The sequence below is a fragment of the Homalodisca vitripennis genome, chromosome 2 (genome assembly GCF_021130785.1).
Source record: "Homalodisca vitripennis isolate AUS2020 chromosome 2, UT_GWSS_2.1, whole genome shotgun sequence".
NCBI classification, from domain to species: Eukaryota; Metazoa; Arthropoda; class Insecta; order Hemiptera; family Cicadellidae; genus Homalodisca; species Homalodisca vitripennis.
In genome coordinates, this window is record NC_060208.1 from 71,803,105 (window position 1) to 71,829,813 (window position 26,709).

The 26,709-nt window shown below is 32.7% G+C and overlaps 1 protein-coding gene across 2 annotated transcripts in view; it reads right to left on the reverse strand.

Moving 5' to 3' along the window:
- Nucleotides 1-1,304: 1,304 nt before the first annotated feature.
- The window catches only part of LOC124354151 (roundabout homolog 2-like), a 430,871-nt gene continuing 405,466 nt past the window's right edge, over nt 1,305-26,709 (reverse strand). For both annotated transcript variants that reach the window (XM_046804403.1, XM_046804402.1), the window contains exons 8-22: nt 26,180-26,384; nt 22,795-23,117; nt 22,183-22,413; nt 21,002-21,227; nt 19,818-19,933; nt 18,689-19,007; nt 17,713-17,933; nt 17,326-17,428; nt 15,829-15,944; nt 14,682-14,825; nt 14,057-14,205; nt 12,313-12,401; nt 10,810-10,967; nt 9,099-9,188; nt 1,305-1,809 (exon numbers count right to left, since the gene is read on the reverse strand). In XM_046804403.1, the coding sequence (XP_046660359.1) occupies nt 10,813-10,967; nt 12,313-12,401; nt 14,057-14,205; nt 14,682-14,825; nt 15,829-15,944; nt 17,326-17,428; nt 17,713-17,933; nt 18,689-19,007; nt 19,818-19,933; nt 21,002-21,227; nt 22,183-22,413; nt 22,795-23,117; nt 26,180-26,384 (2,397 nt within the window). In that variant the 3' untranslated portion in view covers nt 1,305-1,809; nt 9,099-9,188; nt 10,810-10,812. The remainder of the gene's footprint in view (nt 1,810-9,098; nt 9,189-10,809; nt 10,968-12,312; nt 12,402-14,056; nt 14,206-14,681; nt 14,826-15,828; nt 15,945-17,325; nt 17,429-17,712; nt 17,934-18,688; nt 19,008-19,817; nt 19,934-21,001; nt 21,228-22,182; nt 22,414-22,794; nt 23,118-26,179; nt 26,385-26,709) is intronic.

The window sequence follows — 26,709 nt, forward strand, 5'->3', positions numbered from 1 at the left end:
AACAGCATGAACGGATCCATATCATACGAACGGTTTTATACATCGACTATTTATTATGCGTAGAAACACACTGTGAAAATAAAAACAGTGAGCGACAAAACATATATCTAGGATGTTTTAGGAATAAAATATTACGTCTTTACAAGGACTAGTCTTTATGACTTGCAATAGTTTGCATCTAGTAGTTATTACTATTGTTACGTATTACATATACTTGCCCTTTAGCATTTGCTTTTAACAAATGCACAAAAGTCTTCTAGTCAGTCTACACTTTTAAAATATACATTTATTGCGATAAAAATACAGAGAAAGACTAGTATAGACACTTTGCAGAAGATAAATGACTGTATTACCACTCTAGATTAAAATATTTATTACTGTTAACAGTAGCAGCATATACATGATTTGAGCTTGCAGAGCCCAAACCAATTACTTCATATTTCTGAGATTAAATTTTCTGGACCAGCCTCTTCTTTCTTCTTGAATCTTGAATGTTACATTTATAATAAGTTAAAAGATGTTCAAAAATACTGGACCAAAATTTAAGACACTTTAATAGATGTGATTAAAAAGAAAAGTACTTTTGTTTTAAAAGTTAAAGCCCCTTAATGATTTCTATTAATCTTAAAATATGTTGTATTGCAGAATTTCTTTGCGGTTTTTTATTTTATTTTTTAAAGACAAGTTTATAGAGTTTAGATATATACTTTTTTATGTAAAAAAGTATTTTTAGTGTCTTTTTCAAATTTTTGTTACTGTACAATTTTTGTTTTATAAATTGTTCAGTAAGTAATTTTCACTATCCATGTCAACATCATAAAACAAATCCAATTGTCTATTTGTGCATTGTATATATTTCTATAGCACAATAAACACTGGAAATAAAACCATACAGTACTCCAGGAAAGGTGAAATGCTACAATTGGTAGCTGTCTGCACTGTGAGACTACAGCGATCTCACCAAGGTGCAAACACTCATGACAGAGGACTAAGGAAGTGCTGATATCTAGTAGAAGATGCCAGAACTACATGGAAATGCTTCTTGCTCAATATTACAGAAGACGAACAAAGCAGGATCAATTTAACTATGCCAAATATTACATAAAAAACCAAGAAGGTTTTAATTAAAGATGATGCTGTGACTTATGTTTTTAATAAGTGCTAATTACCAGAAAACTGGCGATGTTGATAAATTCATTAACTCAAAATTAATATATATATATATATATATATATATATATATATATATATATATACATGTTTTTATTTGTTGATGTTGATTTGTAGATTTATTGCAGTTATTTAAAATCAATCAAAATTGGCTAAAGTAATTAAATATTGATTTCTTACAAAAATAACTTTTGAAAAAGTTAATGTCTTTGATTTGTATTGTATTTTAACTAAAACTTAAAACTTTAATATTCATGTGATAAATTCTTCAGTATTTCCAACTATTTTATTTCAATAAATGGAAGAATTTAAACTGTCTTTAAAAAAGAGATTTGAATATTTGTGTGTGTGTTTTTTTTTAGTTATGCAAGTTTTAAAATAGAGATCTGTTTTTACAAAACAAGTGTTTTGCCAAGCATCATTTACCTAGACTCATAATAACAATCTTTAAGTCCCCTTAGCGATGGGCTGTTGTTTGTTAATCAGAAATACCTAAAGTAAAATAATATTTACATTGTTAATACTTATTGTAATTGTTTCTAGCATTAACAAGATTGTGTTAAAATATAACTTAAATTAACAGACACAGCCATTTAGCTTCTACAATCGCAAAGAGATGGTTTCCTCAGGAAATGACACCTGAAAAAGAAACATATTTGATTAAAAAAGGGCTTTTTAATATGTTTTACAAATATTTTTGGGATGGAAAAAATCATATATTGGACTAACTAAAGTATACATGGTAAAGTTAAATGGGTTAATATGCACTGGATTAAAACCTGGATACATTTATATGAGTAGAAATTAACCACAATTTAAATCTCAATCACGTCAACCAATATTTATACTGGGACAGTTACATATAAAACCTCAGTATAATTAACACATCCAATAACAATACTGTACATTCAATAGGTAAATATGTCAATTCAATAATTTATCTCAATGGAATAACTTAAACCAATTAACGTTGTAACTCACTCATAACTGAATAATTTGTATTGCAGTTCATTTTATTAACATAATAAATGGTGATTTGACTATTTTAAAATGTCATTGACAACTGACTCTAGGAGTTAAAAACCAAGATTGTAATTTCATTTCTGTATTAAGAAAGGAAATATAAGTTTTTATATTCATCTATAAAACATTTTTTGGTAGTATTTTGTAGGTTTTAATAATATAAACTCATACAGATGAAAGTTATAACCTATCAGCAGGGCCGTACTCAGCTTTGGGCCCCAGAAAAGATATTTGGCTAGGCCTCATTATATCCCACCACCGTCGTTCATCGACACAGTCCCTTCAAATAGAGGTTGGGTTGGGCCCCCTGAAGGCCCGGGCCCATGTAAAACTGTCCAAAAAAAGTCTGAGTACAGGCCTGCCTATCGTATAAGAGAAGATTCCAAGATGTTACATTTATTTATAATGTTTCTGATTGTTTTTAGTGTAGCTATAAATTAGAATAGAAACTATAATAATTACAACTGGCCTATTTTCCTCATCTCTTGTATCACAAATGGTGATTTGGTGAACTTTGAAAATTGTTTACCTATATAAACAGTAATATTTAAAAAGTAGTTATTGAGAGAATCTACACTCTAGATGAAATAATTTCGAACAACTGTTATTTATTTTTTTGAGATTATATGATTAATTAAGTGATTTTATTTTGGAAAAGGGTTTTTAAGCAGTGAATATAATAAATTACTTTTGCATTTGGAACATTATCATGGTATCAGCTTGGGTACACAATTTACAATTACATTAGTAGTTTACAATTACATTTGTAGTTTACAATTTTACTTATTAATAATATATTAATTTGGTTCTGAACATTTTATTTTGTTTATACCAGTTAAAGAAATATACTTTGATTTAACACCTGTTGTATAAAATGATAACTGCTTAATAAACAGTTATTAAAGTTAACTTTTGTTACCTGTAAAAATAAAAACCATTTCGGTTAGCACAATGCTGGTTTACCTGGCTAATATCCAATGTGATTCTGTGGAAACTGATCCATAAGGTGTGTTTTAAATTGATATGTTTGGTGTATACCATCATTACAGAAACTTGTTATCCTTTGTTTATTACAAATAAATATTGCACAAGGAATAAATTAATGTATTTTTACTAATACATACCATTCTTATACACAAAATGTTAACTCGAATATTTATTATTTGCACTTCTTGTAATTCAACTTCCTTAGTATGAATAACTAGATTTTTGCATACTCTTTTCATTATATTAGTTAGGCCTATAACTTAGTATTAAAAAATGCTATGTTATGATTCTTTATGATTTAAACTGACTTAAATCAACATTCAGTTTTCCAATTTTTACTTCTTTGGTAGACAATGTGGTGCTGAAAATCTATGTATATGTTTTGTAATTTGCACAGTACAATGTTAAATTATCTATATGTTTAAAATGTCTGTTGATTCTGTTTCAAATATTCAAAATAAATAGCCTAAGGAATATTTTAAAATAGTTGTATTTGTGAGTAAAGAAATACAATCTAAAAAATTTCTATATTTTAATTTGTTTGTGTAAAAATTATTACTTTTTAATGGAATTTACTTTTAAAATATGTTAAAAGGACCAAAATCAATAGTTGAACAAAAGAAAAACTGTAATTTTAGAGTATGGAAATGGAGTAGAAATGCCACACTTATTTACAAGTGAAGAACATGCTGATATGGTGTTTATTTATGGTGAAGGCAGTGCTAAAGCCACTGTAGAAGAATACAGAAAACATTACCCTTACTGCAGAATTCCATATGCTACAACAGTTTGTTTGCTACAATAGGTTGTTTTGTAATGCAGAAACTCAAACTTTGACCCCTGATTCTCAAACAAATACCACTTCCCCCTCTCTTCTTCTGGAAATGGGTTATTTAAAAAATCATCACATTCATTTTGGAAGAAAAGTTGAAAAATCTTGAAGCAACCGTAAAGAACCTAACAGTAACAAAAATCACAGAAGAGTGTGTCCCTGAATTGAAAATGCCAATACATAAAAATAAAACTCAGTTCAACAATATAAAGAAACCAGTGTTTTAAGAAAGAAGAGAACAAATTCAGTGTTTCCCTTCAAGTAAAAAAAATGAAAACCTTTGTTTCCTAATGCAAAAACTCCTTCTGAAGACCAAACCCCCAAGTCACTTATAACATCTACTCCAACCAACAAAAAGGAACCCCACCCATCAACTTATCCTTCAAGCACTGTGAAAGAAAGACTACCCCCGATGACTGCAAGAATACGACCTGACAATGAAAACCTGGAAGACTTTTTTACTAAGCACATTGACTACTACACTAGAATCAACCAGCACTATTTGAATATTTCAACCAGTCTGCACTCCACTCCTGCTCATGATGTCACTGGAACGGGAGATCCCATTAACTCATTCTCAGAAGATAGAAACTGTTTTTTTTAGGCAACACTCAGCAGAAGAAAATTATAGCCTAACAATATGTCATCAAAACATAAGAGGCCTGTCTACAAAAATAAACCGGCTAAATCACCTGTTAAGTGAAATATGCCCAGCCTTGTAGTTTTAACAGGAGCATGGCCTCAAACAAAGTGATATTGAAAACACAAAACTTGAAGGCTTCACACTTGTGTCTGAGTACTGTAGAAGAGAACATAAACTAGGGGAGTAGCTATTTATTGTAAGGACAACCTAACAAATGACACAGAAGCAATTGACATTACTAACCATTGTGAAGAAAAACTATTTGAGGCTGCAATGGTTCATATCACAAAACAATGGGAAGCATCTTTATCTCCTTGGTGTTTACCGTCCCCCAGGTGGTAAATATTCAAACTAGCTTGGACATCCTATCGAACATCCCTGGACCATTATCAAGCTCATAATAAGTCATTAATTCTGGTGGGAGACATAAACATTGACAGTTTAAAACCTAATAACCATGACAGCCTGATGCTTGAAAATGAGTTGGCAACACAAAATATGAGAAGAATTCCTCTCCCAGCAACTCGCATTACACCTGACACAAGCACATCAATTGACTGCATATGTACTAATATTCCAGACCATGACCTTAGTACAACAGTCTTACAAACTGGGCTATCAGATCATACAGCTCAAATGTGCAGTCTGGTCTTCAGCAAAAATAATACCACTTCACAAACTCTAAGGCGACAAATGGGTAGGAAAAACCTTGACCAGCTGAAATCCCTACTCTCCATAAAAAACTGGGATGCTGTCCACAATGCCGAAGATGCAGAATCAGCCTTTAACACTTTTGAAGGAGCACTGCGAAACTGCCTTGGACATATCTTGCCACAAAGGAAGAACAAAAATAAAATAAAAAGCAAGCCTATTGACTACTATAACCGAGAATCAGCTGAGATCAAAGCTGCCTACTTACGGGCCCTGAAAACCTATGAATTAACTGGAAAGGCACAAGACAAAGCAACAATGGTAAACATAAAAAAGACGTATGACATCACACTAAGGACATTACAGCAAAATGCTAATGCACAGAAAATAATTACCTCTAACAATAAGTCAAAAGCTGTATGGGATCTTATAAACACAGAAAGAAATGCCAAAAAAACCTAGTCAAAACTGTCCTAAGCTCAACATCAACAATACAGTTGTTGACAATCCTATTCAGGTAGCTGACCAATTCAACACTTACTTTTACTCAGATAGCAGAAGTAACAGTTCAACAGAACAATCAACAATTGGGAGGCTGCAGACTGGAAGAGGATCAAAACCCTTCAAACACTCTTTTAACACAATCATTTTATCTGACTCCCACAACATGCAAAGAAGTAAATCAAGTCATACATAGCTTAAAAAACAAACCATCCAGTGGCATAGACGAATTCTCATCAAAAACCGTAACAACACTGTGCAGAAGAATTAACTAACCCTCTCACATCCATAATAAATAAATCTTTTCTCATTAGGGCAGTTTCCAACCAAACTGAAAGTCTCCAGGGTATATCCAAAGCATAAAAAAGGACCAAAAAACCGACCCAAAAAATTACAGGCCCATATCATTAATTCAACTTTTTCAAAAAAATTATAGAAAAAATAGTACTAAACAGGTTAATGACCCATCTCAAAAATCAAGCCTTAATTACTGACTGTCAGCATGGATTCCAAAAAGGAAAATCAACTATTTCTGCCATCATAAGCCTTGTTGAGTCTATAATCGACAGCATAGATGAAGGACAATTTGTAACAGCCTTATTTTTGGACTACAGCAAGGCTTTCGACTGTTTGGGACATGAGCTGATCTCTAAAAAACTTATAACTTTAGGAGTAAGAGGCTTAGAAAACAAATGGTTTGTCAGCTACCTTAAAGAGAGATCCCAAGTTGTAGACATCCAACATACTACAGCTGGCCTTACTACCATGTTCAGATCAGATCCTAAACCAATAACAAGAGGAGTTCCTCAGGGATCCGTGCTGGGACCTGTTCTATTCATTTTGTTGACTAATGACTTCCCAGCTCTAAATTCACAACTACAGTACCAGCTGCATAATGTATGCAGACGATACAACCCTCCTTTTAAAAAATGACACAGCTCAAGAATTGTACGACAACTCTGTTGCATCTCTTCAAAAAGCCATAGCCTACAGTAAACAAAATGATTTAGCAATAAACCCTGACAAGACAACACAAGTACATTTTAGCAGAAAAAAATTCTACCCACTAGTATCCCCAATGTAGCAGTGGCTGATCAGACTAAGTTTCTAGGAATAACTCTAGATAATGGACTCACATGGGCTCAACCATGTAAAGCACATCTGCAATAAAATCAGCACTGGTGTCTATGTTGTTAAACGCATTAAATGGGTTGGCACTCAGGAAGCGGCAAAAATGGCATAACTACGCTCTAGTAGAATCTCATATTAGATATGGTCTTACAATCTGGGGAAGCTCCTCGGGAAATCTGAAGAGAGTACTTGTACTACAAAAGAAGGCAATTAGGACAATTGCAAACCTGGAGTCCCAGCAAAGCTGTCGTCAAGCCTATCAGACCCTAGGCATACTAACAGTACCTGCGCTCTACATCTATGAAGCCATTTTATATGCAGACACACTAAACCTGCAGACTCACATGGACCTTCACAGCTACCCCACACGCCATGCCTCTAGATTCGTCCTACCCCAACATAGAACAGCCCTCTTCGAGAAAAAAAACCGTCATACGTAGGCCAAAAACTGAAAAACCTCCTTCCAGACCACCTCCGGACCCTGACTGGCAACAGACTGAAGAGCTTGCTTAAAGAATTCCTGTTTAAAGAATCCTGTGTACAAGATAGAAGAGTTCCTGGAATTAATGAACACGTCTCCCTTAATTCTACTTATTGTAAACTTGACAAATTACTGTTCTTAATGTTCATGTAATAAATAAATAAAATAAAAAAAAATAAAAGTTAGTGCTACGTTTACAGGAAACAGGATCATGTCCTAGCGCAAAGTTCCAGTATGACCACTCCTGTCAACGTTATTGTAGGAAAATATTGTTACTGCTGTTGCACATATTCCAGGTAATAGAACAAGACGTATTCCTAAACGGTTCAGGGTCAGGCAAAGTAAAATATGAAGAACACTCAATAATAACAAGCTATATCCCCTACCATAAACAAAAAATACAGCATTTACATCCAGGAGACAATGCTCATTGCTTGATCACTGCATATGGTTAACCACACATTGTCGACTCTAAGTATATTTTATTTACCGATGAATTACAGTTCACTCGTGATGATATCAATAATTTACAAAACCAACATTCACAGACAGAAGTGAACCCCCATGCAACAATTGAACGTAACTTTCAACAGCGTTTTAGCATTGACGTGTGGTGTGGTATTATTCATTATCAGCTGATTGGACCGTTAATTTTTCAGACCGCTTAACAGGTCAGATATACTTACAGTTTCTTTAAGAAAAATTACTGATATTTCTTGAAGATGTTCCTCTTACAACGCGATGCCACTTGTACTTGTACAACATAATGGCGTATCGCCACATTTAAAAAATATTGTTTCCATCTACTTAAATCAATAGTTTCCAAATAAATGGATCGGTCATAGAGGTCTATAAAATGGCCACTCAGGTCACCAGATCACACGATGTTGGATTTTTGTATATAGGGATGGATGAAGGAGAAAGTTTACGAGGTCAAAGTTAATTTCCGTGAGGCGCTACTTTGACATATAAATGAAGCTTTTACATAGTTAAAGGAAAGACCTGTTGGACTATGGAAAGAAAAAAGAGCCATACTTAGAGAGCAGAAAAATTAATTGAAGTCGGCAGAGACATTTTTGAAAATTTACTGTAATTTGTTTGAATAATTTAGATTAATATTTCCCAGTTAATTTTAATTTGTACTGTTATCATGACTAAAGGAAGATTAGATGTTTAGACAGCAGTAAGTAGCCATGCATCAGCCAGTAACATCAAAGATTGAGAACAATATCAACTCAATAAGTCAGGTACACTTAAATTGTAAAAGCTGCCATAACATGTATGTAGCTAACTGGATATTGTACAATTAATAAAAAACAGCTTAGTTAGTGTTGATAAAACAAATAAAATGGTAGATTCATTTGGGCCTGACTTAACTCTAATTAGTTGATTCCAAAGTAAAAGCTTCACATGTGTATATAATTTCTACAACTGGTACATTTTTCATAATTACAGGTACTTATCAATAAATAGATAAGATTAACTAAAATTAGTAATATTATTGATAATTACTAAATAAACAATGTTGTTTTTACAGTAGAAATACTATATTTAGCACTTTATTGATTTATTATTTAGCACTAAGTATGCAGTTTGCAATCACCCTGATAATTCTTGATTGCCGAATTGAACTTGCATAAAATCACTACCTTGTAAAGATGTACTTCAGTATAACTTACCTGTGGATTACATGAGGAGTTTTCTGCATATACACATCACATGTTGAATGCTGCCAACATTAAGTAGAAGACAAGCGAAGTTCAAATCAACTAGAACAAAATTCAAAAATAAATAAATGTTTAAATACATACATGAGAATAGATACTTTGCCTGCCTGTGAGATCATATAATTAAAACGTGGTGGTGGAGATTGTAATTTTTTCACAAGAAAACAGAATTGAGCTGATCTTTGGAAAACTGTTTTTGGATTCATAGCTGATCGAAGTGTAGTCTTTGTATCTATTGTTTTTTGAATGATGAAGTTAAATTAAAATTATAACAAATATATTACCGACCTGTTTGCAGTAAACCAAACTATCCATAAGATGGAAATCATGTTCCAAAGAAATATGCCTGGTCCATGTAAACACATTGTAAATAGATTGGCATGCTTTATAATAACCACTTACATGCATATGAGAGTAAGCTCAAAATATATGCCATCTTCTAACTATCATATCAAAGAGGATTTTGAATATGAACAGGAAACATGGATCCTTGAGTATTTAGTAGCTTTATGTTGTGAATTAATTTTTTTCCCACGGTAAGTAATTTTGTTTCACACTCAGTTTTGTTTCATTAAATACTCATTTTGTACAATATTAAATATATTACTTTTTACTGTAAAGTACAATACAAAATTATATTCTCTCAGTAACAAATTTTGTAGTTATTAGACAGCTGATCGGTTAGCATTATGCAAATTACCAATTGCTAAAACGTGTTTTGTTTTACTTTACATTTGAAAATCTATGGATATGTAGCTATACACATTTTTCTTAATCATCATTATTTGCTGAATAATATTTTGAGTATTTTTACTTTTTTCTATATTTATGTACGCCGTGAGATTTCTGTGCCTATTTGCGGACAACAGCTGACCGGTAGTATGGAAATTACTGGTCTCTAAAATGTTTTTTGTCTTACTTTTTAATGAAAACCATATTAATAAAAGTAGCAAATTTTCATTGATTTGTAAATAAAATTTTGATTGCAGTTCATATTTTCTATATTTATGTTCATGTACAATCATCTGCTGTTTCTATGTGTAGGTTTCTGTTGCTTGGTTGGCAACAAATAGATGATCACTGACTTTTTTAAGATTGTAATTTGTGTTATTCTATAAATATGTACTTTATAAAAATATGTTTATTTATACCTTAATTTTGTTATCATGAGAAGAGGTGGTTTGAATATTTTTAAAACCTTTGAAGTTTAAAATACATCTTAGAAGTAATACAAATACACATTTTATCTAAAAAATATGGATACATATATATGTGTGTGTGTGTGTGTGTGTGTGTACAATGTGTATTCTGTAAGCCCATTTTATAAATATCAAATGAATGTATAAGGTAGAGAGGTTAATGCTTATTCATTACTATTATGAAATATGGCCATTTTTCTGAATATCCATCAATCCTTTTAAAATAGAGTGGTATTCCTGGGTTACTTTTTGTGCTAACGGGTTATCTTCAAAGATGTAAGAATGGCAGAGATTGGTTTGGTGATGATTTTATTTAAATTAAACTTAGGCGAAAAAACTATTAGGATTTGAGATTCAAGAATAAGGAATAAACTTTATATTTAGAATTGGATTCAAGATTCTGAATTTTACCAGCACTCAAATCTTCCTTAACCTTGTAAATGTTCATGAGGAAGTACCCTTACCATTTAGTGTGCTGTGGGACATTCTGGACAGGTTTGGGCATATTGGCAGGAGGCTTCACTGCAGGAACAACAACTATTACTGCTATAACCTCCCTCCTCCCCCTCCCTAGACCTCTGGCCCTCCCCCTCACCGTAGTCACTGTACTCGGAACAATTGCCTGTAATCACATTTAAAATGATTTATGAGAAACAATTATAATTAAAATTCTTTGTTAATTTTACTGAAGATGTCTTGAACATGCACACTTTTTGCTCTTACAGAGAAATTATTAGATCAACAATATTCAATCTCTTCGAGTCTATGTTATACTGGACAGATGTTAGGCTGCATTTCACTTCAACAAACGGTTTATACAAATGTAAAACTGCAAGAATTGAAGATTTGCAAAACAATCAATGGACTTATATAATTATTTACTAATAGACTTTCCTTCACACATAAGATATATGGCTTGTGAGTTTCGTAATTTGATGTTGTGTTATGTGCCACCATAACCCCTCAGCATATAGTGATCCCATTAGTATTGAATAGTGGTTTTGCATTATGTAACTTAATAGCACTAATATAACAGTAATGGCTCACTTTGAAGGAACATGCATTAGTTATACTGGTTCAACCATACTAGAATTTTTGAAATATAAGAATGTAACATTACAAATAATTAATATAAGACTGAAAATCCCAAATATTTGTTATAGAAGTAACATTATATTTGACTTTCAAACATAAAATATTGATAACTAATTCTATTGAGAAAATGTAATTTTAAAATACAAAAATTCATATTAACAATAACATTTTAATTAGGGTTTTTACAAAGTTTACCTTCTCAATATAAAGTATTTTAGAAAAGCATCATAATTATGTAAACATTATTAAATTTTTGCACAAACCCAACGTCATCCTCAGTTATGTAATTGTATTGATTATTTGGTTTTCTAAGCCTTCCTTATTCAGTGAAACAATAGCACTGTATATTTTTATAGTAAAACTTCATTTCTAAATACTATTTTATACTTATGTGTATATTTCAACACCTTTCTGTATGATTAGCTATATCTAAATTTTATAATATTTCTAAATAATATAATATTATTATATTTCCATATACATACAAATGGCTATGCTAAATTAAACCGTGTCATACAGTTTACCTGCACATTTTAGTATATCTAGTTCTGCTGGGCTGAAGATTTAATATTATTCCTGTTAAATACTTTGTATTTTTATATACATTTGTTAATTATTTATCAGTACATTATCATTTAAAACATCTGCCTCAAAAATCTATAGTGAATTGTTTACCTGGTATATAGTGCCAAATCATTAAGAATAAATCAGTTATAAATTAGTAACATAATATAAATAAATAATTGAACTATAATAAAATATATAAAATATTGAAAACAAAATTTTGAAGGAAAAAAGGATGTGCTAGATTAAATTTTGGAAGTAATCCCAATTAATTAACTTGCCAACTAAGTAAGAAAATGTTTACACACCTTTAGGATGGTGCCTCTGGATAGATGACTGGACTCCCCTATCCTTGGCGTGACAGTTGGCATCACAATTAGTCTGCTCTAGTCGGCAACTATTACAAAAAATCTTTCTATTAGTAATTCTGTCAGTGATGTAAAGTACAGCATATACCATGCACTCATATATAACTAAATTGAAATACACACAGTTTTGACACATGGTTTTTGAGGAGTCAAAATATCAGACTCCAATAGAACAACAGTTAATCAATAAATTAACCATTCTTCATTGTCTTTAAAAACCAATCAATTTCATCAAAATGCCAGTATAAAATCTCAATAGTCAACTGAATCCTTGGCCATTCCAAGGGTAGGGGACTAGGGCTAGCTACCCTGGGTGCTATGGGTGTAGCTAAGGGAGGGGCATTGTTGTTTCAGGTTGAAGCAAGAAGTGTAATAATAAGTGACCCTTAGTATGTGCTTACTTGTACTGTAATTAAAATTGTCTCCTTAACACGTTCACAACAGCTTATTTTGACTTTTTTATAAGCCGTTGAACTTTTGAATAATAATGGCAAAGAATCGTAATCCTTCTTTTACGTTAAAACTCTAAGTATAACAAAAAATGTATGTAAGCTTCGCAATTTTGCACAAAAAAATATTTCTTCAAGTTTTTCATGTTTCTTTGTTTACCCGAAGGGGTATCTAAAAAATTAAGTTACCTTAAAAATTAAGCAATTGTGCGCCTGACGGGGTATATAATAGTCTAAGGTATTTATTTAAGCGTGGGATTACATTAAACAAACCACCTAGGCAAACAATAAAAGCACAATAAGGAAATGCATAGCAACATGTACTCCATCAGGTGCACACCCAATTGGGTACACGTTGTCGTGAACGTATTAATAAACATTGTAATATTATAATCTAACTAAATATATAATTAGTAATGTATAAATAAACTGTAATTTTCTTCATTATCATTAAATAAAAATCTTACTCCAGTGTTCACAATCATCTTGGTGTTTGGTGAGTAAGGTTTGCCTGTGTTCAGTTTTGGTTAAACGAATGATGATTGGCGTAAGTGATAGCATACCTTTTTATTTTCGTGGGGAGAGGGAGGCTCTGAGGCTACTCTCACCTTGAAATCACTCAACCCTTTAAATGGCTCTGACTGGATCTGTGATTGTGGATTGTTCAATAATGGTGTTAATGATTATATGGTATTGATGTGAGTATTTCATACCAGTTTTTATTGTACAAAATGTAATTCTTTGTTATTTCTGAGATCAATACCTAATTATACATAATTGTTAGAGAGACATGTGAGTAAATGGAGTATTAATTGTGAAGCAACTGACCAAGTAGCCATCTATCTCTGACAGTTTGAAACAAACCTAATGCTGGTTGAAAGTTTGAAATGATGGCTACAATATTGATTGCTACCAATGATTCCTCAAAGATTAAGTAATGAAAATACCACCAAAATCAAGGATATAAAGCTGAACCACTGCATAATTGTGTATATAAAAGGTGTATTTGTAAGTTTAAAGCCCTAAAATTAATTTTTTTATAACTTAGTTGTTAAAATATTGTAGTTTTCTATAAATGGATTTTCTCATTGGATTAATAGTATAGATTATCAGGACCAAGGAAAATGGCAATTGAAGCAGGAACTGCTTATTCACAGGTATTTATGAACCTGGGTGTGAACAGGTAAGAATGAGACATGGGTGTGGAAACATTCTATAATAATTGTGTATCATACCTGGTGAAGTTGGTGGGATGTCTGTGTAACACAGTGTTATCGTGGGGGCCATTGTTGTCGCGCCTGTAAGCGGGATTACCCTGTTGGTGGTATTTACAAGAGCTACCGCCACTGCTCCCTGTATGGTAGCCGGACTGGAAGCTGGGCACCTAAACCAACATACAGTTTATACCAAACATGTCAGACAGTTACCTATACTGTTTGATCTCATTTAATAGCATCTGAACCACTTTAATAGGAAATACCATTGTGGGAATGAGTAATACTTTTGGAGTATTGAAATGGTTTTGAAAAAAATTCGTCCATGGATACATCAATGTTCTTCCATTTTAATAATTTTGGATCCAATATAAACTTTTATACTTTATGACTTTACGTTGCATTTTCGGAAACTCAAGTTACTTTCGAGATATTGTAGGTATAATGTTATAGTCATTCATACAGAAATAGATTCAGCACAAGAAACATTTTTCTTATTTATCAAAATAAATAAGTCCAGAAAGTACTGGTATTCATTTATTCCTTTTTTTTTAGTAATTTGTATTTATTGTCATTTTAACGTTGATATTGATATTTTTATTGATAAAACTATTGTTAATGAAAATTATTTGTGGTGGTGACTCACTGGCGGGGGGTGATCATGTGGTGGGGGACGATGATGGGTCCACTGGTGGGGATACACACTGTTGGTGGCGGGAGTGCTTTCCCTGGAATTGTGACTGCCTCCACTCCGCTTGGACATCTGGGGACTGCCACAGCTCATCCCGCTCTGTGAGACATACCAGTGAGATGTGAAAAATATGGAACAAATGAACTAAGCTATCAGCCATTAGTCTAACAGCAATCAATTGAATTTTAATTTTATTCTTACTCAATTGCTCTTAAAATCATTCAACATCTTGTGCGATTAATGGCTTTTGAATGAATTAGCTGCTGCAACTTTTTAATTAAATTGTACTATGGCACTTGATGGTAACTGTGAACAACACAATCATTGTGACTGTGTGTATCTCTTTGTACAGTGGTGCCACAGCTAATTTGTTAAATGGATACCAAGCCAAGAGCCAATATTCTCGTAACAGTTGAAGTAATTTACTCTAACATCTAGTTTGAGTGATATCAACACTTTGTTTGAATAACGGTAACTAAAACTAATGTAATTAAAACCACAAATTAGTTGCAATATATTAAAATATAAAATAACTGCTATCTGAACTTTACTCTGATTAGATGTAAAGATGTTAGGTGTTATGACTATATTTCGCATCAGAAGTGAAAATGGCATGCATTCACATAAGATTAAACTATGAAATATACTATTGACAAATCTCTGATATAAAAACCATTCAGCTATATTATGTCCATTGAATAGTACAGAAAAGGTATAATAGTGAGTTATCAACATTTAACCCTTAATCAAAATGAATTATAATTAAGTGTATACATCTAATGTTTATATTTGTTTTATCTATAAATCATTTTTGATCTTTGAAAACAGAAATTTATCTTTGTTTATTAAAAGTGTAGATATTTGTAATTTGTTAATTATAATCACAATGACTCATAATATATTATTTATTTATAGATCACAACAACTGTTATAATTATTGCAACTGAAATAGAATTGCTTTCAAATTAGAATCCGATATGAAAAATTATAAAATAGCATGTCAATGTCATCTTACTCTGGTACAAACTTTACTTTGAGCTGATCCATGAGATTTATTGTAACAGTTGCTATGAAAAAGAAACAGCTGAAGTTAAAATGTCACCTGCATAACAGGACGAGGCGGTGGTGGGTGCTGCGGAGGTGGGGGAAGAAATTCATTCCAATTCGGTTGTTGGCAATTCTTCTCAACTGGATAATACGAGTAGAGACCATTCTCATCTAAAATTGTAAATACTAGTTAAACTACTTTAAATCTCCTAGTTTTATTGTTTAAGCCTTATTAGAAATTCCATTTTATTTTAAATACCATAATTGTAATCTTTTGGTAGCACGTATTGCAGAATTTATTTTTTTGTTTTATGACATACCTTAGAAAAAATATTGCAAATTGATTTTTGTTAGGATATAATAGGATTGTACAAGACAAATGACTTGCCCTTTATTTTACTTAAATGTTGTCATATTTGACATGTCTTTTGTTATGACATTTCATCCAAGATAATATTGGAAAATAATTGAAAACACATTGTGGCACCTGCATTTATCTGACATGCTGTGCAGTTATCAATTTATGTGGAAGAAAGCTACAGTCTAAATGCTTTAAAACAAAAATATAGCTTTTGAAATAAGTAGTCACTGATTAAAGTCAGGTGTTTGGTCAGGCCTCCAAGATCTGATTGATAGTCATTCTATCCCTAGATAAACATCTTCCTATTTTAAGTCACCGATGATACTAAAACTTTGATAATTTTTGGAAATTCCAACAATAAAACATATTTATGTTACAAATATCCTATCACGTCAACATAACCATAACAACTCTTCCTGAAGGATTAAAAATAATGGTGATGTTTTTGTTGCCTTTGATGTACTAAACATAGCTAAATTGATGTTACCATCTCTATCTATGATGAACCTAACAGTTAAGAGCCTATTGGCACTGTATAAGCACACTACCTGGTTTTTCTTGAAATCAATAGAGGAATTTTTCCTAAGAAGGAAACTGATTTACAGCCAAACTAGTTTTGGTGGAAGTTGAAATGGTTAAAAATATAAAAGGATAATTTTTCCTAGCATGATACATTTAAAACTGACCATCAGATACATAAATAGTAGTTGTATCATCGCCAGACAAGTTGCCACTTCAAGGGTCTGTACAGTATATGGTTAGCTGACACCGATTTAACATTTATGTGGAAATGCAATAAAAATATGCTCATTAATAACTTTTGTTTTGTTATAATGTGACTTAATGTAGAAATGATCATTTTAAAATTATATTTATATTTGTATCCCAGATATCACCAACCCTAGTAATAGCCCTGACTATAAGAACTTGAAGCCTTAGTATGGAATTACACCTTCAAAGTATTTACAAACACTTGAAGTAAGGTAAAGAATAACTTCTTCAATACGCTACAAGAAAGTAGGTACAGAATTATTTATTCACCGCATTACACGAATTTGAAACCTAATTCATTCAGTGCAAAGGAATTCCTTTAATGTTCAATATTTCCAACATAATGTAGTAGGTCACCAAATCAAACCAGACCCAGTGCCAGACAGGATATCTCCTGATAAAGTTAAGCTTAATACACACCTCTATGATCTTGTTGCTGCCGAGACCATGAATCTCCAGAATTGGAGGTTTTGGTTCCAGAAGAAGAGCTGACAGCAATAGGAACAATCAGTGGTCCAGTTTCCTGCAGAGGATATAAGATGAACATTAGTTTACAATAAACATAAATGTGGTTATATGAGAGACACACACACAATCCAGGAGACGACTCCCAGATATATGAGTTTTCCATAAAACAAACCATGATAGATCAAAATGACATGACATGCAGACTGTCAACATTTTGTTTGTCTACAAAAATGACCTAAATTTGTGTATATCAGCGAAGGAGGTTTTTAATACTATACTTGTAAATTTTACACTCAGGGTTTCATTTTTGAGAAAGAGCCATTTAAAATATGAACTCACGCTACAGCTGTCCTGGCGGTTAGGAACTAGAATGGTGGTCGCATATGGAGTAAGTGTCTCCTTGCGGCTGTTGTAGAAACTAGAGAGATTCTGTGTGTCAACTTCTGCGTAATCACTGCTCTCCAAGGTCATGTGTTTGCGGTGGGTGTCGTGTGGTACTTCTATCCACAATGCCTCCTTGACTCCACCCATCAGTCCTAGATCAGTTCCATTCACTGGAACTGAAAATATTCCAAATTTTAATTTTTGAAGTTGTTAGGCTATGCCAGTTATGTAAAAATACCCTTTGAAACTTCAACCCTTGGTTAAATTGATAACTGTAACATATTAAGAATATTTATTTGTTTCTGTATGAATGTTTTATAGCCAAAAACTCAAAACATAATCATACTATATTATGTGGGCTTAGTGCAATTCAATATAAGGGAAAAACCTAAACGGCATGAATTTTTGTGACATATAGGAAGGAGTACACAATAAGAGATTGCTAAAATTTAGCAAGTACTTTTAGAAAACACCACAGCTAGTTTTAAAACAACAACTAGTCTTGTAACTTAGGTTTCCAAGCAGAATAAAATAGGGAAAAACCTCAACTTATTTCAGAATTGGTGTGTTTTTATGCTGTTCTCATAATGTTATAAGTTGCTGCTGCTAAGTATTCTTTTAATTTTTTTATAAGCCCTGAAGTGAATAATAAAATAATACACATGAAAATGATAACTATATAAGATTTTTTGTATGTAAATTTCAAAAATTGATATACAAAAATAATATTTTATTTGTCATTAATACATGCATCATCACTAAACAATAATAATACATTTTAATAAACTTAATTACAATTTATTATGATTATATTATATAAATAATCCAGTTATTTTAAAGTATTTTATTAAAAAAACTCTAAATTTTATTCTAGGCAGCAATGGTTTGGAACTGTCAAGCGTCTTGAATTACTTTAAAAGTCTTCCATTACCTGAGAGGTGTCCCAGCTGTTTGGTCATGGCTTGTTTTCGCCGCAGGTAGAAGGTAGCAGCAAATGCAGTCACAAGCACCACAGCAGTAGCTGCTACCAGCAGTACAAGCCATAGTCGTGGGGCAGGTACCACAGGGTAAGGGGCAGGGCTATGCCTTACACTCATGTGTGCTGCAGGGCCATTCCCTTCCGCTGTTGAAGCTCTCACCGTGGCTGAATACAAGTTGCCCTGAGTCAAGTTCCGCAACAGAACTGACGTCTGGGAGGCATTCACTTTCATTTTGGAGACCTCTATGTTGGCACTGTCTCTCAGCTCGATCTGGAAAAAAACAGTTTTTTTGCATACTTAACTATTACATTTAATTCTATTTCAAACTATATTAGAGAACATTTAAACAAATATCAAGTGCCAAAATTTTTATTCTTTGCCTTTTCAAAGTTCAGACATAATGATTGAAGGAATTCCTGTGGTGATATGATTATGAAATATAACACTTGGAAGTTGAATTATAGTGAATTTTTGAGACTTGTGTACTGAAGTAGTTTTTGTATAAAAATAAAAATGATGCTATAACCTCATACTTGCACTAACCCCTCCATTAACTTCTAGCCTTTAATGTCTGCAACAGATGCCGTATGGCGCAGTAATGAAATAGAGAGTACTCAAGATTGCTCAGTATAAAGTCGCAGTGAAGGTGTTAAAGGTATCCAGGTTAACCTTGCACAATGAATTGATGGACTTTAGGATTGACAATTGAATTTCAGAAGTCTATCAGTACAACCAACATTATAAATTAATGACATGTTCCATGAAATCACTTATTGATTCAAAGTACTGAAGCCTAAGGCTTTTCCCTGAATAATGTGTACAAAGTTTAAGCATTTGTATAATTTTATTTTACATTCTAGGGAATTTTAACTATTTTAAAATAATGGTTCTATTTTAAGTAAAAAAAGTAGAAAACAAGTTCTGAAAACATTACAATGATATAAGAATATTCACTAAAAGTATTCCACTTAAAACACAGTTTGTTCATATCAGCAGAGCATGCACATTTACTGGAAAATTGCCAGAAGTATTTTCTTTCATTAATTATTCAATCAATATAATTTGTAGGATAAAACGTACCGTATAACCTGTAAGGATACCATTGAAGTGCTGTGGTGGAGGGGGAGACCAATGTACAAAAGCAGCGGTGGAGTTGAGCCATACAACTTCTACATTATCCGGAGGTGCTGAAGGCACTGAAAACCATTAAATCTTATAAAAACTGAGCCAAAATTGAAGGTTTGTACGAGGGGTATTTAGAAAAATAAGGTTCCCATGATTTTTAAAAATAAACAGCTCTATATTTCTACTTACTGTTATACATCAATTTAAAACTAAAAAGTTAAGCTATTTTTCCATATAATCACCGTTTCTGTCCAAACACTTTTGTAGACGATGCTCCAACTTTTCTATCCCCATGTTGTAGAATCAATCGCCAATCCTTTGAGGAATCGAGTAACCTCTTCCTTGACTTCATCATCGGTACTGAAGCGTTGGCCACCCAAGTGTTCCTTTATTTTTGGGAATAAATGATAATCACTTGGGTCTAGGTCTGGGCTGTAGGGGGGATGGGGCACAATAATCCAGCCAAAATTTGTCAGCAGTTCTTGAGTTTGACGTGAGACATGAGGTCGAGCGTTGTCATGGAGAAGCCTCACATCACTGGACAATCTCCCTCTCTGGTGGTTCTGGATCGCACGTCTTAATATGTCGCAGTTTTCCCCATAAACTTCGATTAACTGACGATGAATTTCAATAGGTGAAATCTGTTTTGCATTTAAAAAACGTATCATAGCACGAATTTAGCATCTGATAGTAACAATGATAGGGAGCTCCATCTTCGAAGGCAGCTAGGCCGGCACTGTTGGACGTAGCGAGGCGCGAGTGGTATGGATCGAGAGAGGGATAGCTGATGAGTAAGACAGTGTTGCCAGATTTCTCCCAACATATCGCATTCTGTCTCGGCGGCATAGGGAACCTTATTTTTTTAATACCCCTCGTATTAATAGTCAAACTATCTTTACACATATTGTACATAAACATATCGTACATTGCACTGAAGGGTTCCAAAAAGAAAGGGCATAACATAGGTGGAAACTAGTGACTCAAGAGTGGTTGCTGAGCAGCTGGAGCAAGCTTACATTCTGTTGTCATTAGCTCAGATATTGTCTTGTTCACATACTGTTCTGAAATAAGAAAAATGGTAACTGTGTTCATTTAGTAAAGACACTTGCATTTGAATTAGAAAAGTTTGCTCTTCTTACCATCCTCACACGTCTGCACTTCCATAGAGTTGGAGGGCTGTCCATCGATTGTTTTGAAGAAGGGCACAAGGAACACCTGGTACTTGGTGTACTTGCGGAGGTTGGCAAGCGTGTAGGACGTGGTGTCCAGGTTGAGAACAGTGGCCATGTTGAACTGTTGGGAGCCCCCGGAGAGATCACGGTATCGGATGTACAATCCTTCAATGTATTCTCCACTTCCTTGAATCTACAAAACAAAACAGTCTATTAATCTTATTAAGACTATGTAAAACTTAGAACAATACAATTAAAAGTAAGTACTTTTTTTAAAGCAACATAAAATACGAAATGAAAAACTATTTCAGTAGTAACTATGTCATTTATATATAATAAACAGTCACTGTCAAATTTATTGTGTGTCACAGTAAAATATTATTGTCTAAGTAGAAAATATAGATGTTTTCATCCTTATTTCTGAGTAAGCTGTTCAAAAACTAAAAAAATCCTGAAAAATAATTAGTACATGATAGTACCTTTATAATAGTACTGAAAAAGCTTAAATGTTTATGAAAATATAGAAGTTATCATTGACAATCAACATGATACTCTCTCATATTTAAACCATGTAAACATTATAATTTCTATAGAATGCTTAATAAAATGTCATAAAGCTTAGGAAAACAGTCTGACTTGATCAACTGACTCTTTAATTGTGTCTCATGGTTACTAATTATTCTAATTTTCTAATTCATTGTAGTATTTGTTCATTGCCGGACCTGGTCTATTGTGGTTATAAAATGGTTTTATTGCACTAAACATGAAACATATGTAGCACAAACACACATCATAGTATAATTTATAAATTTTATATGTATATATAATTTAATAATGACATTTAAGTTAAAGTGCAAATGGTTTGGGTTTAATTTGTTGTGGGTCTTTAATAAACCAATGCACTTCATTTGTATTGCTACTTAAAGTAGCATAAAAGTTTGTGTTGTTAGACAACTATCCTTGCCTCTACCTTATGCTAAGAATTATGTTGTCTTAGATCAAAGTAGACTCCAACCCACAGATTATTTCATAGAGGTAACATTTGCATTTTTTACGACTATAACTGTATTATCAGACATTTTAAATCTTTTAATGTTGTTCATATAACAGTTACAAATTATTAAAAAAAATTCAGATGTGAAACTTACCTCCCAACTGAGAATGCAGGATGTGGATGACGAAGCTCGCAGCTCCTTCAGCGTCACCACTTTGGCAGCCAACCGGATTCTAGCCTCCTCCAGCTGGTGTTGTGGTACAGCCTCGGAATCTGCAGCAAGGGTTCGGGCAACCGAGGACATCTCACTAGGAACTGAAAGACCATTGGCGTTCTCTGATCTGACCACAAACACATACGCTGTGTCTGGTTTCAAGTCCGTCACCTAGAGGCATCATATTCTTTACTAACCAAATGATCATAAAACTGTTTGTATAGGTTTTTAAGGTTTTCAGAACATTATAATATTTTAGATAATTTTGTAATGGTATGTTTCTTTAATTATAAAATAGACTTACAAGTTACTTTAATCTAATACATAATTTGATTTTTCACTGTTTAATCGTCATTGTGAGGTTTTAATACGCATAATTGTATTTTGTTTGGACATTACGGATGACAAACGTTCTTTGTTTGAATGACAGATACTATTAATCACTAAACTAACCAATAAATCAATATGTTAAAATCAATACAATTTATTATACATTTGTTGAATTGATGCAGGCAGTGAGTTAACAGAACCCTAAACAACTAAATAACACACCTCCACAGTGTTAGTGTTGAGTCGATGTGCTGCGACAACCCATCCAGTTTGAAGATCAGGACTATAGTACTCTAGAGTGTAACCAATGAGAGGACCTGCAGTGCTCCCGCCGACTCGCTCAGTCCAGGCTACAGTCAGGCTGCTCTGGGTAGCGTTGAGGACAGTGGGAGGTCCAGGAGCAGGGGGAAAGGTGGAGGGGTCAGGACTACGGTGGAGGTGGGGGCCAGGCTGTTTTTCTACCGTTAAAGCAGCAGACCAAGATGTCTCCCCACTTTCAGACGTTGCTGTGCATGTGTACAAACCAGAATCACTCAGCTGTAGATCTGCAAAGACAAAAACAAAATGTCAGTACCACCTTTTTACTAATTGGAGACCTCAAAATCATTTCGTACAATTAAAAATAAGTTCTATACCAATTGAGTAACTGACATTACACATAGGTACCTTAAGCTTAAGGATAATAAAAACATTAAAAAATAAATAATCAATATTTTAAAGATGTATTTGCATAAATAGTTAACAAGATCTTTTCTCTCAAGAGCTAAATCCATGACACTGAGAAATTAAAGTCCTCTTACCAATGAGATGGAGGTTGATTAACTCTTTAAGAAATGTAATTAGAGGACACACTCAATAGTCTGGTATTCCACCCCACAATTATATTAGTGGATGTGAGTCATTCCCCATTTATTTTTTTAATTTTATATCACAAATGAAGCAATATTATTCAGGGTAAGTAATTCAAAGGTAAAGTTTGTGTACCTACCTATTCTGCCACAACTTTGGTTTTAATTTTACTGATTATCAATCCAACAAAAGACAAGTTTTACCGAAGCAGTAAAATTATTTTAATGACATCTACTAAGTTATTATTTACAGCATATATATTTCTCCAATTTTAAATTGTCTTGATGTTAGACAGCTTACCAGTGGAATTTAGAATAAGTGTCATTAGTTACTCTGATTTAATTTATTCCACATTTGGTGAAGAAAAGGAAACATTTGGGCATTCTTAAAAATACTTGTGGATGTTAAATTTGCCCAGAAACTGAATATAATTCACAATGTATGACAATGAATCTTAAACTTAGTCCAAGTCAGTCAGTTTGTCTTGTAAACGCAGTGAATGGTTTTAGGTAATGGATAACAAAAGGCTTGTTTTAATTCCATGTAAAAATGATCAAGGAAATACAAAAAATTGAGGATCTATTCTAATGGCAACTAGTCAAGAAAACTCTTTGGTTAATGTAGTAAGCAGCGCCTTATAAGGTTGAATTAATTGAATTATGTACAATTTTCATCTAAACTTCGATGAATTTAGTGTACTAATTTGTAATATAACTCTTGATTATTTTATTAAATATTCAAAATTCCCAACAGCGATAAAAAATCTATCTTGAAAAGAGATTTCCTACAAGGATTTTCTGGCCTGAGGCATGTAGGTGGGCTGCAGCAGCCAGTATCCTCCACCTCCTCCAGAAGTGTTTATTCTGAGTCATCAGTTTGTCTGTCGCTGTCTGTCTGTCAACATTCCCACGTAAATATTCTTCTCTCAACAGGCCCTTGATGGTCGCCCTAGCTGTAAGTAAACAGCTGTCTCCTCCCTTGATTTATTACCCCTTGATTTAATTGCCTTTTGTCATTCTCAACAGATCTCATGCCCAGATAAACATGGATCCATCTTCACATCCTATCTCAGTATCCTCAAAGTGCTGGAATCTAGATTTCATCTTACATCATCAATTATAATCTCTTTTTCTCAATTGTAAAAGTAATTTGAGTACTATCATGTGAAATAAATTATATCTGATAATTTTCAGAAAAGGTTGATGGGACTTGAATTGTTCCAAAGTTTGTTCTCTCAGTTACCACTGAGTTGTGTTTGAACATTTCTGAATCACAAACATTAATAATTCTTCTTCTAAAAAAAAACACGATTATAGAGAAATTTATTTTTATCATGTATGACTCAAATAATATTCAAACATGGTAAACAAGACCGAATTGAGCGGTATAACTACTTTCCCTGTATGAAATATTTGACTCTAAATCAATCCCCCCTCCAGAAAATAAAACAATATCTGGATGTTTTCCTATTGCATTTTTTCTGATGCTATAAAATACAAATGTTGAGTAATAGTAGCAATTCTTAACTGATTTCAAAAAGAGGAAGTTTATACAATTCAACCTATTTCTATGTTTCTATAATATTTACTATCTTTAGTTCAAGCAGAGTATCTCATATAATATTTAATTTTTCTTTTTTTTATGTGCACTTCACATTTTTAAGTTAATTTGTGTTATTTGATTAATCCTATTACATTACTATATAGGGGATAAAACCTTTTGTTTAGCTAGGACTATTAAAGTAGTGTATTAATTATCAACTTTTTATAATAACTTCCATTTTGAGTGCCAATATTTTTTTAAACCTAATGTTCATATACTAGAACCTCAAATCAAAACCTTTGAGGCCCTAAATTTTCTCATCTAACTGTAAACATATGTATTAATATAGTGATAATCTTTTAGTTGTATTATATGTTGTATTCTTCAAATTGAAAAAAAATATTTATGTTATTTTTTTATAAATAGACGATTTTGGACATTTAGTCTAGACATTGTTAAAGTAATATACAATTGTCCGATGTGTGATATATTGAAACAAAATATTGTGATATATTATTTTTGTATTGTGTTGGAGTGAGAAAATAAATTCTTTCTTTCTTGTTTTTTTTTTAGATAGCCTATGTCCACCGATTTGGATAAAACTTTTTTTAAAGAAAGAGGGCTGCCCCATGGTGGTCTCACTTATTTTTATGGGTGGGACAAGTATCTGAGCAGGAAATCATTTTGGAAGTTTTACATATAAAACAATATGGGGAAACCAGAAGACAAAGCAATTTGCAGAGATGCGGTTTTCTTACAATTACTACAACTCAGAATTGCTAGAAAACATCATTTTTTGTGTTCGGCTTCAGAATGATATCTCTACTGAAATGCCATGGTGTTTATATGGCAATATATACAAAATATATACTGCGAGAAAGTACAAAATAAAGGTTATTGAAATTCAAACCAATGTTGAGAAAAGTTAGGACAGAATTAAAACTGATTGTTACAATTTTAGGCTTGTATGTTATTTCTACAGCATTTCTATATTCTTAAGTATCTAAAGAAAAAAAATAAAAGAATAAACACTTGATGGAAAAACAAGTTGCTAAAGTTACATTACGCCACTAGTACAACACTATGTTGGTTTAATGTAACTGGTTTGTAGACAAGTGTACAATGATTGAAGTGTTTACACAGAAGCAAACAGAGCGGTAAGAAGCCCAAAGAGAGTTAAGTTTTTAATGAGGTCAGTTTCAGATTGGTGACGTACCATCAATGTGAAGAGAGCCAGAAGGTTTGATGATGACACGACTGTTTGGCATGTCCAAGGGGGTGCCATTCTTGTACCACTTGATTCGGGGAGGTGGTGAGCCTCTCGCTTGACACGACAGTGTGGCCACCGAGTGTAGGGGTAGAGTTTGGTTGGTAGGCCTGATCTCTACCAGTGGCGGAGGAACGTCTTCTACTGATGTCACCTACAGAACATAATATATCATAAGTCAAATTGTATTTTATAATGAAGGGTAACCATCATAGAAGTAAGGATAAATTCTATTAGATGAAATGTGATATCATATTATAATAAATATATGATCATATTTCTGACTTGCAGAATGTGGAAAGATAAATATGGCAGCCCAATCACTTTAGTAATTAAATTGTATTTTATAGGATAGTAATTTAAACTTTTAAATTATCTTATTTATATTTTATAATAGTAGGATTTATCAAATATAAATAATAATACAATCTTAATAATAAATATATAAGTATTCAAATACAATTTTTAGAAAAAATAGC